The sequence below is a fragment of the Lycorma delicatula genome, chromosome 12 (genome assembly GCF_047948215.1).
Source record: "Lycorma delicatula isolate Av1 chromosome 12, ASM4794821v1, whole genome shotgun sequence".
In the NCBI taxonomy this organism is placed as follows: Eukaryota; Metazoa; Arthropoda; class Insecta; order Hemiptera; family Fulgoridae; genus Lycorma; species Lycorma delicatula.
This window is the reverse complement of record NC_134466.1, coordinates 24,739,663-24,752,022: the sequence shown is the minus strand read 5'-3', so window position 1 is coordinate 24,752,022 and position 12,360 is coordinate 24,739,663. Positions and strand designations below refer to the sequence as shown.

The following is a 12,360-nucleotide window of genomic DNA, read 5'->3' as shown; positions in this document are numbered from 1 at the left end:
AATGTACCAGGTGATTCAGAACTTTAAAATCATAAAAATTTATTGAGATAACTTACAGATTCGGTTGAGGTCTCATTTCAGAGAAAAGAGAGGGACATCAAGTTTTTCACCTACCGTTCACTTTAGTTTGATATATGAATTCCATTTGTGATGTGCGATACATCCCACCTGAAGTTGATTTCATTCCAAACTGCAGCCAGCAAGACAGCATTACCTCTGCAGCTGTAGTGTTAGTCTGAAGTCTTATCTCAAGGTAAGACAAGACAAGATGAGCAGCAAAGGTGGTTCATATACCCGATATTTAATATTTAATGAAATCCCACAATAAAAAATCTAGTGGGGTCAAATCTAGTGAGTGAGGCCATGCAATTGGACCTTCACGACCAACCACTGACTTGGGAATTGAGTATCAAAAAAATCTCAGACTTGTAGGCAGTTTTGAGATGGTAGCCTGTCTTACTGTGTAATGGCATTCATCTTTGTCATCATCATCATCTAACTGAGAAATTAGAAAATTTTGAAGCATGTCCAGATAAACAATACCATTTACGGTCATCTTATGGAAGAAGAGTAATCTTTGTTTGCTAAGGATAACGTAAGGGTAAAATCTTTGTTTGCTTAAGGGTTTAAGGCAAACCTTTGTTTGCACAGAAGAGTAGTCTTTGTTTGTTTAAGTCAATACCTTAGGGCTATTATGAATGTGCTGCAAAGTTTCATGAGTGTTTTCTTTCGCTACCTTAGTTTCCCTAAGGTAGTGTAAGGGGCAAGGTAACCTTGCCCCTTATGTGAAATGTTGACTCATCACTAAAAATTGCATTGTCTAAAAGCGTATTGTTGTCTGCAATTCTATCCATCATTTCCACATAAAACTGCAGATGTACAACCTTGTTGTCATCTGTAACCTGTTTTACCGTGGTTAGGTTTGTATGACTTCAAGTGCAATCGTTTACGTAATACGTGCCAAACAATCGTTTGTGGAATACCAGTCTCACGTGACGCAGGTTGATTTGATTTCTTTGGACTTTGGGCAAAGAACTCAGACTTTTTTTGAGAAAATATTTTCTTTGAGTTCTGCAGTAGCTTCAGGGACACGTGGGGGTCCTGATGATTGTTATGTTTAATAGAACAACCTGCCTCAACGAAGGTTTAGTGGAAGTAAATCGTACATCTACTTGGAGAGCCTCCCTAATGTACTTTCTACGAAAGTTACGTTGAACTGCAGTTGCTGACTGCAAATTGTGAAACCAAAACACATAGTGAACACATTCCGTACTGGTAAATGTATCCATTTTTAACAACACTGTCAACAGTGCTGGTGGCTGAATTCAGTACTAATGAACTATGCGAGTCAAAACTTGATTTGTTTTGCTTATCCAAATAAATTTTTTATATGCTTTTAAAGTTGTAAGTTATATGCTTTTTGAATCGCCTGGTATATATTTCTCTATGATCTATCTTTAAAGATTTTATTTATTTAACCATTTTATACAGTAATAACAGGCTGATGCCCAGTTGCAGCTACAAATGAGTAAAAATGAATTTTGTTGCTTGTTTTCCCCGACTGAATTTGTAGTACCTGGAATATTTAGATGAAAGGCAGAAGCTGTATCGCTTCATCACAGAGATTGGAATTTATTTCTAAAGAGAACATTTCTCTAAATTAGTTCTATATGATTGATTGAAAATTCATATGATTTCTGGCTAGTTGAAAAAAATTCAGTTCAATAAAAAGTGTACGGATAAATTTAGACATCATATTTAGATATAAAGCAAATAATTTATAAATGTAATTATAGTATAAAAACTGTCAAAAAAGTAGGTATTTCATTTTATCTGTGTTTGTTTGGGCAATTATTTTTGATTATGTTAAAAAAATTTATTTAAAGCTGTAAAATATTAAACAAAAACAGTGTTTTTTCTAGAACATTAATTAATAATAATAATAAATTATTATATATACATGTGTCAGTAACCAACAGAAAAGGAAATGAACTAATCGTCTCTTTATCTAAGTAATAAATAATCAAAACTTAGTGCATTGATGATTTTTTTTTAACTTAAAAATATGTGTGTAATTGACATAAAAAATTTTTATCAGTTTCATGTTAAAAAAAATATTACAAAGAAATGCATATGAATTTTACATGTTTTTAGGAATATACCAAGAAACATTTATGTTGGCCAGGTTTGATAAATTATTCTGATCAGTAGATAATAATACACCAATAAGTAGATGTGTTATTAAACTAATAGAAAAAGGAACTATCCCAAAATTTACCTGGAAAATCTTAAATTTAACATCGATTTATTTAAAAATTCATGCTAATTAAATATATAAGGAGTCTTTTTAGTTACATTCATTTTTGATATTGTAATTTAAATTTAAACTAAATTTTTCAGGATTTGACATCACAGCTTACAAAGCATATTACATTACAGACACCACTTGTCTCATCACCAATGGATACTGTCACAGAGTCAGATATGGCTATAGCTATGGCTGTGAGTTTGTATTTGAATTTATTAGTAGCTAGCTAAATATCATTTAATATTATAGTTTTGTTTTAATATTATATTTAATAATACTGTAACTTAAATTATGTAGTAAAATAAATCATATTATAGGTAATACAGGTGTAAAAACTGGTAATCTGTTTTTAATGTTGTGTATTTTATTTTATGTATTATTTATAAATTATTGATCGGTTAATTTAAATTATTATTTAACTTACTAACAAGGGTAGCCTGTACAATAATTAATTAATTATTGTTGAACATTTTGTTTCTATTGTGCCAAGATATATTGTTATTTTATAAGTTAAAAAATGGATGGTGACTTTAAAATATTATTGTACTAACCTGGCCTCAAACTGTCAACCATTACATGGGAAAATAAGCATACGTCTCTGTGTCATAACAATGATTAGTGGTAACGGTTTATCTTGAGGGAATCTCTACTTAAAGTGACTGTTCTATCTATGCATTTTTGGCAGTCTTGCCAGTCTTGCTAGACTGTGGCCAAGAGGAGGATGTAAATGATTGCATTGAGTAGTTGGCAAGTAATTGTGATAATGCAATCGGAGCTAAATGGGTGAAGTATGTCTTGATATGAATTAACCCTACATGAATGGGTTCATGTAGGGTTAAATTATCACTCGCTTGTCATTCTTTTGATTTGTATTGGAAATCTCACCTACACTGATTTATTAAAATTAAAAAATATTACAAAAAAAGTTATTTTATTTATATATTTTTTTGTTATATAATGAAATGCAGACATTTTATTATTTTATATTTTTCTCTTTTGCAGTTGTGTGGTGGAATCGGTTTCATACATCACAATTGTACACCGGAATACCAAGCAAATGAAGTACACAAAGTTAAAAAATATAAACATGGATTTATAAGGGATCCTATTGTGCTCTCACCTGATCATATGGTAAGTTCACATATCATTATTACTTGTGTTTTTTTTTTTGTGTTAATTGTGTTCATTTTCAGTATGTATGAATTATTTTTTATTTCATAAAAAATTTATGTCTGATTCAGTTCAGTTAATAACAAATTTAGACACCTCATGAATCAGACCAATGCACCCATCTTTGTTCGCTGCGATTGCCAACTGTACTCCACATCCCTGTGGACTGTGTCTATTATATGTGGCATTGCGTCAGAAATTCAAACTAGGGGCTAACATCTGAAATATCTTAGGTAACAGTGTATCGATGTTGTTTAATGTTTTAAGATTTCTTGAGGCTGTGCTTCTGAATTCAAATATTTGATTAAAATTGCAATATGTGTTTGCCTTCTGATATATGGCAATTATGTTGTTTTTTTTAGATTTTTAATATTATTTTTGTTTTGATTTTTTTTCAAACTTAGCTTACTGTATAGGCGTTTTACATCTTATAATTTTTAAGTTAAATTTTAATCATTTACTATAGTAATTTACAGGCACTGATAACATCTTGTGTGCCCAGAAAAAAAAGCAGCGTGTGTGTGTGTATATATATATATTTATAAGCTAAATATATATATATTAAATTTTGTTAATATAAACCACCTAGTATAGAATATTGAGATCAGACGTAACTTAACTTAATTTTATCATGAAAATACTGTCATATGGGATCCTACATCCTCAGTCATGATTGAATTTATTTAAATACAGTGTATATTAAAAAGGTACTAAAAATGTTAAAAATTAAAAATCTAAAATTAACTATGATGTGGTATTAGTGTTTGTTAAATTATTGTAATATTGTCATGAAAATAGCATGTTAATTTATTATTTGAGCAATAAATAGTAGCACTCATCAAGATAAATTAAGGCAGTTTTATTAACTCATTATTCTATAACAGGTGATTTATATTAATAGAATTTAAAATGTAATTTAACATTACAGAGTAATACAAATCTTCAAAGATTAATTTCAACAAAATAATTATTTATTATTATATAATATAATATATATTATATTATAAGTTAGTATTTGACTCTTTTTATTTATTTAAATTTTTTTAAAAACTTAAATGTATATTTATTTTCCTTTCTTCTTGATTGGGTAGAATTAAATATAATAAGACATATTTTACTTAAAAATATTACCTTTATTAATGTCTTGGGTTAACCAATCAACTATACAAACTTATAAATTAAATACACTGTTAAAATTAAATAAACTACTAAATATACTTACATACACTATGTAAGAGAATTTTGTATGATGCGTGTATGAATGTGTATTATCACCTAAGGAAGCTTAGAGAATTCTAAGTGAAACGTAGTGTTTTCAATTTATGAGTTTGTATAGTTGATTGGTTAACCCATGAGATTAATAAAGGTAATATTATAGTTGATTGGTTAACCCATGAGATTAATAAAGGTAATATTTTTAAGTAAAATATCTCAAAAGATATTTTATATGTATATTATTTATTAATTTATTTAGGTTTAACTTTTTATAGTCCATGTTTTCTTTTTTCCTCTGTACGTTAATATTTATATATACAATATAATGTTCTTTCAGCCTCTTGAAAGCACAGAATTAGAGAAACATTCTTAACTTTAATCTTTTGCTCCGTTAAAGTGCTTTCGGGCCTAAGCCCATCCTCAGTGATATTTTCTATAAACTTTTAAACTGTTTACGTTTACACAATAAAATCATTAGCTTTTTAAATTTTGTAAAAATTGTTTGTTGGAAATAAAAAATTTTTTAAATTTGAAAGATTTTTAAAAACATTTAAAATAAATTTAGAACAAATATTTGTTCGGTCAAGAATGAAAAAGTATTACAATAACTATTAATTTATCATATTTTTGTATACAACTTATAATAATTTTAATAACAGTGTCCCTATCAGATTCTGTTTGCAGATTTATCAGGCTGAATTCACATAAAATATATATTTATATATATACAATTTTTCTAAAATTTCCAATTTTTTAATACTATTTTCATCTTTGATATTTACTTTTTTGGCTATTTCCAAATTATCTTCTAAATTAGTTATATTATGATTATTATTTATCAAATGGTCAGCAGCATTTGGGAAACCCGTCTTTCTATTTCTAAATGATCTAAAATGTTAATTAAATCTATCTTTAAACGATCCATTCGTTTTACCAATATATTTATTTTTTACTTTTTTATTATTATAAAATTTTCAATGTTTTGTTATAAGATTATCACATTTATAAGCAGGTTTGTATTTTTTATCATATGTATCAATGAAATTTTCTATAATTTTACTTGTATAAGAGTATTTTACGTAACATTTTCACTATTTTTATTGTCATTTATGGGTAATAATGTAATAATATTTGTATTACTGAAAAATTCTAAATTATATTTTTTATATATACTACCAATCAATTACGTATGATATCCATTTTTTGTAGATATATTCTTTTTACTGTTTATTTCGTTATACAATTCCCATTTATCATTTATGTATTTTATTGCTCTTTATGATATTCTTAAAAATATTAATCTTTTGGGACCAAGGATGATTAGAATTCTTATTTATAATAATTTCATTTGAGGTAGGTTTTTTTATATACTCTAGTTATTATTTGACTGCTTTTTATTTATTTTAATATTACCGTCTAAATAATTTATTTTTCTGTTACGTTTGATTTGGAGAACATTTTAGATATTATATAAACAATAAATTAGGTTTTTTTAATGTTACCGACCATCTAATAGTGAATAAAGATTCTATTAGTGACCTAGAAACTAATTTGGAAGTAATTGAAGTCACAAAAGAAAATGATAATAAAAAAGTGGACATTTTAGAAAAATATCATATATATATATACATATATATATATATAGACGTTCAGCTTAATCAATCTGCAGACAGAGTTCAGTAATGATACTCTTATCAAAGCTGCTATAGATAGCAGCAATTTTGTTAATATTAGGTAAAATTTGTATTATATTAATTACTTTAATTAATTATTTGGCTGCATATATTATGTCACATATATAATAGTATTATATTTAGTGTTATAATAATGATTTAATATGTAATTAATTTTTAATCAACTGATGTTGCGGAATTTCTTTAAAAGTGCTTTTGTTATATAAAAAAAGAAAAATAATGAGGTAAGGTAAGAGCTCTTATTGATTATCTGTACTTTGGTGAATTGTACTGAATTTTGTTTATATGTATTAATTATACTATTTAAGAAAATAATGAAACATATTTTCTCTTTAAACTATTACTTATTTTTAATCAGTTGCAGTTTCTTTGCTTTTCAGATAACCTTGTTACATTTCCCTTTCAGTATTTGCAGTTTTCTACATTCTTAATGCGCATTTCAGGAACGTTACCCTAAAGAAATATGGATATTTTGCTATAATGTTTTTTTTAAGAATCTAAAGATTATTTATTGTAAAATTATAACTTTTAAATAACTTCTCTTTTTTTTTTTTAAATAAGTGTAATTTAATAATTTGTGTACTATAAAAAAATGGGATGATAATATTTTTTTGTGACCTTGTTTTAGTGTCTGTATAAAATTTAGCAAAATTTCTTTGTAAAAAAATACCTATTTACATGGAATCAAAGATGTGTGTTGGATTGGAGACTCTTATTATTAGTAAAAGGTAAAGTGTTTTACCATTAGGTAATATTTAGAATAAAAATATAATTTTTCTTTTGTATGAAGTGTATGAGGATTTATTTCATTGCAGCTCTGATAACTTAAAAAATAGAAGATGAAGAAAATTGAAATAATGTGATTTCTGTTAAAATTTGAATCATTCTTAGTTTAATGGTGTAGAATTATTTTTATTGTTAGCATGTCTAATTTTAGTTATTTCTTAAATATTCCATCTTACATAATGAACATGTATTTTCTTAGATTTTTTGTTTGTTTATATATTGCACAGGTATCTGATGTATTTCTTCTTAAAAAAGAACATGGTTTTTGTGGTTTCCCGGTCACTCGTAATGGCAAATTAGGTGGTAAATTAATCGGCATTATTACATCTAGAGATATTGATTTTCTTGAGGATAAACAAAATCTTAAATTAGAATCTGTAAGTTTAGATGTTTGTGTTTTTATATATATATATTTTTAATTTATGCATGGATATACTTGCTTAACCTATCATGATTTGTTGGTTTTAATATTTTGCTTTTTCTAGTTTAAACTGGTAATGATTTTTATCTTGTAAAATGGATGCTAATGGAATGAACTGTTTGTAATTCTGATTAACTTATTTTATTTTTATTATTTTGTTTCCAGGAAAAATCGTAAGGTATTTTCTGGACTTTTTTTGACAAGAGTTGTGTTTTTAATTCTTCTTCATAATGTTCAAAAGATAAAAATAAAAAAGATAAATAAATTTTACCTTCTTTTAACTGGTTAATTAAGAAATTAGTGTGTATGAATTTTAACATAGCATGTGATAATAACAAAGATAGTGATGTAGAAATTCAAACAGTACCTTAAATCTTTGAATAAATTTTAAATAATTAATTATCTTTACTCTATAACAGTACCTAATATTCTCCTAATTAATAAAAAGAGGTAAAACACAGGTATATCAAAAACAAAATCAAACCATATAAATTAAAGTTAAAACTTTGGTAAACACGGATTCTGTAAAAAATAAATACTTTTTGTAAGGTAGGTATACTTGCATAAACTACAATGTATTCAAAATTTAAAAAAAATTTTAAATCAGTGAATTTTCCTGCTTAATTTAAATGTAACAAATTCAACTTAACGATATATGCTGATATAGCAGTGCTATAAAGAAAAAAAATTTAATTATCAAAAGCAAATCTAAAAAAATTGGTCTAAAAGTTTGTGCTTTAAGGAAACATTTTTTAAAAAAATAATTTTTAACAAAAAAAAATAGATTTAAATAAATTATAAACAATTGTGAAAAAATTTTATTCCAGAGCTCCAAAGTCCAAAAAAAATCTATTTCTGTCAGATGGAAATTTGTGCGTATGTTGGCGTATATTGGTCTTTTAACTCTGGAAACCATTGACCGATTTTTTTCAGACTTGGTAGGCGAATTGTCAGGGATAAAAAGATTTAATAAATTCTTGCCAATATTGAAAAAAGGGGTGAGGGTGTTTTGGCGAAGACAAAATTTCAAATCTTTACTGAGGCACTGAGCAAAAAGATATTCTAAGTTTTTTTTTATCGAGATCACAGAATACCCAAAAAGTTTTTTTAATATTCATCCGTCTCGAAAAATTAAAAATCGATATTAATTTTTTTTTGTTGCTACATCTTGCTTTAGAAAAAAACTGGAAGCTTTTGCATCTATATTTTCTAGCCTTCAAACCTCTCTTTTGTTAGACATTGTTTATCCATCCTGATGGTCTATGGTAACAAAAAATATCTTTTTACTTTTTAAAAGATTTATTTTAAATTTAAATCAATCTGGCAAGTTACCTGTTGCATCGAAAATGTAAAGATTTTAATATTTTGATAGCCTTTACTCTTTAGTATTTCTTGGAAAGAAATTAGCAAAAAATTTTAATCCCTTTCCTTATTTAGAATTATGGTTGTATATTTGTATTTTTTAAACAATTAAAAAGTTATTTTTTATATTTATTTTCACGTCTTACGGATTATTTTCGTGAAAAGTAATTTTACCCAAACGCTTCCCCTTTTGAGTAGGGGCGAAAAACGAAAAAAAAACTTTGGGTGTAGCCAGAAACGTTTTTAAAAATGGCTTGCCGGTTTGTTATTTATCATTCATTATGCGGTTTTTTTTTTTTGTTTATTATAAATTATCTAATTTTCAGTACACCTGCTAGAAAATTAAATTTAGAATCTACCTTACTGGATAAATCCGTAACATCTTGCATTCAATCCATTTAGTTTACATCCGTAGTTTGGAAATTATTTAAATTATACTGCTGCCTGCAGCCACTATACATCGACAGTCACAAACATAATATGAAGTGTGATAAAAAAGTAACAAAAATTTTTGAATTCTGCCATTCATCCTTTGCCATTTTCCATATGATGGTGGCACTTTTTATAATTTATATCAAAATTTTCAGCCATATAATAAGCATAGTTGAAATTTGGTAGCCAACTAATAGGGACATATTTTATTACAAATGATGATTTATTCTGTTTAAAAATTACAGAACAAAGGATTCAGATTAAATTTAACATTAAAAATCTGATGACACCACATGACTTCCTTGTACTCCTATTAAGTTATATATACTCATTTTTTGCTGCACTTCATTTAAAATTTTTCATTTGAAAGTGAGATACAATCCTCCAATTCTTTAATAAAGTGGACAGTTACAGTTAATAGATATTAGAACAGTCCTAAATCCAAAATTTCAACATTCTATGACTAATCGTTTTTGTGTTATGCGAGATATATATGTACATACATACATACATACAGATGTCATGCTGAAATTAATCAAAATGGATTCAGGGGTGGTTAAAATTGATATTTCCATTGAAATCTGAAATTTTTAACGATTACAATATTTCCTTTACTTATACAAGGAAGTAAAAATGGAATAAATTCTAATGAAGTTTTGAAGATGTAACTGAAACTTTTTAGTGAGGATATTATTAACGCCAAGGATTTATGAGTGCTACAGAGGATTTCAGGAAGGTCATGAAGACAACAAAATAGTTGACATCCTAATTCATCAAACCATATGAGATTATCAGCAGATTAATTGATGTAATGATTGATAATCGTCAAATAACTATAGAGATGTCTAAAGAGGTGAAAATCTTATGGCTCATTTGAAACAAAATTTTGATTGACAATTTGGGTATGAAACGAGTACCAACAGAATTTGTTCCAAAACTGTTGTTTTTTCAATCGAGAACAATTGTTAACCGATATCACAAATGACTCAGAATTGTCCAGATGTATAATAGGTTTTGAAATGATATATATATATATGTTATGATTATGATATTGATGTGAAGATCTAGTCATCCCAGTGAAAATTTCCTGAAAAACCAAGAATGAAAAAAGCTTTGCAAGGATTTTATTAAGGTTTTGCTTACTGTTTTTTCCAGATATAACATGGTCGTTATGAATTCTTATCACAACATTGTATGGTCAACAAACAGTATTTCCTAGTGGTTTTACATTGCTAAGTAACACTTGTGATTATTAGTGAAAATAACACCATAATGATGCCACAACTTTCATATTTTCCAGACAAGGTACCCTGCAACCTTTTCTTGTTTCCACTGATTAAGAGAACATTAAAAGGACAATTGGCAACAATAAATGTAATAAAGAAAAAATCAGTAAGTGACCTTTTACCAAAAAAATTCTTTCCACAAAATATTTTAATGATTAGAAGAAATGCTGGCATAAGTGTGCTATATCTAGGGGACTACTGCGAATGGGATAACCGTAATATAGCAGAATAAGTAAATTTTTTAAATAAAAATTCAATTTTTTAAAACACCTTGTATGTGTTCCCAATTTTTAAAAATTACAAATTGTGCATATATTAGTGTGACTTATAAGTACAATTGTTATAATGAAAGCACGTTTTTTGAGGATGTGAGAGTCTGAACTACAGAACCATTTGTAGCTTAAACCCCACATTAAATTCCCATGCAAACCACTAATAAGTCTAAAACCGGGGACAGTTTTTTTATTGTGTATTTTTGCAGGTGCTGATTAAATTTATTATTTTTCCACTGCAGTCTAAGATTTTTATAATCATCCATGGCTAGTTCCTGCTTCATCCAAACATCTTCGGCTCTAAATTTTACAAACATACTCAATTAAATTAAAAGACCCAATTATAATCTTGATTTTATAACCTATAACAATTAGAACAATTAGTTTAACTAGTCATGCATCAAAAATCTTAACTAGAATTCTATACAGAAGAATTGAGAGGAGAGTGGAAAAAGTGTTAGGAGAAGACCAATTTAGTTTCAGGGAAAGTATAGGGACAAGGGAAGCAATTTTAGGCTTCAGATTAATAGTAGAAGGAAGATTAAAGAAAAACAAACCAACATACTTGGCATTTATAGTCCTAGAAAAGGCATTCGATAACGTAGACTGGAATAAATGTTCAGCATTTTTTTTAAAATTAGGTTTTAAATACAGAGGAAGAAGAATGATTGCTAACATTTACAGGAACCAAACAGCAACAGTAATAATTGAAGAACATAAGAAAGAAGCCGTAATAAGAAAGGGAGTCCAACAAGGATGTTACTTTTAATCTCTGTTACTTTTTAATCTTTACATGGAACTAGCAGTTAATGATGTTAAAGAACAATTTAGATTCGGAGTAACAGTACAAGGTGAAAAGATAAAGATGCTACGATTTGCTGATGATATAGTAATTCTAGCCGAGAGTAAAAAGGATTTAGAAGAAACAATGAACGGCATAGATGAAGTCCTACGCATGAACTATTGCGTGAAAATAAACAAAACAAAAGTAATGAAATGTAGTAGAAATAACAAAGATGGACCGCTGAATGTGAAAATAGGAGGAGAAAAGATTATGGAGGTAGAAGAATTTTGTTATTTGGGAAGTAGAATTACTAAAGATGGACGAAGCAGGAGCGATATAAAATGCCGAATATAGCACATGCGAAACGAGTCTTCAGTAAGAAATATAATTTGTTTACATCAAAAATTAATTTAAATGTCAGGAAAAGATTTTTGAAAGTATATGTTTGGAGTGTCGCTTTATATGGAAGTGAAACTTGGACAATCAGAGTATCTGAGAAGAAAAGATTAGAAGCTTTTGAAATGCGGTGCTATAGGAAAACGTTAAAAATCAGTCGGGTGGATAAAGTGACAAATGAAGAGGTATTGTGGCAAATAGATGAAGAAAGAAGCGTTTGGAAAAATATAGTTA

The 12,360-nt window shown here is 27.4% G+C and overlaps 1 protein-coding gene across 2 annotated transcripts in view; it reads left to right on the top strand.

The window, feature by feature from the left end:
* The window catches only part of ras (Inosine-5'-monophosphate dehydrogenase ras), a 62,315-nt gene that overhangs the window by 21,923 nt on the left and 28,032 nt on the right, over positions 1 to 12,360 (top strand). For both annotated transcript variants that reach the window (XM_075379641.1, XM_075379642.1), the window contains 3 exons: positions 2,401 to 2,502; positions 3,311 to 3,439; positions 7,401 to 7,550. In XM_075379641.1, coding sequence (XP_075235756.1) covers positions 2,401 to 2,502; positions 3,311 to 3,439; positions 7,401 to 7,550 — 381 coding nt within the window. The remainder of the gene's footprint in view (positions 1 to 2,400; positions 2,503 to 3,310; positions 3,440 to 7,400; positions 7,551 to 12,360) is intronic.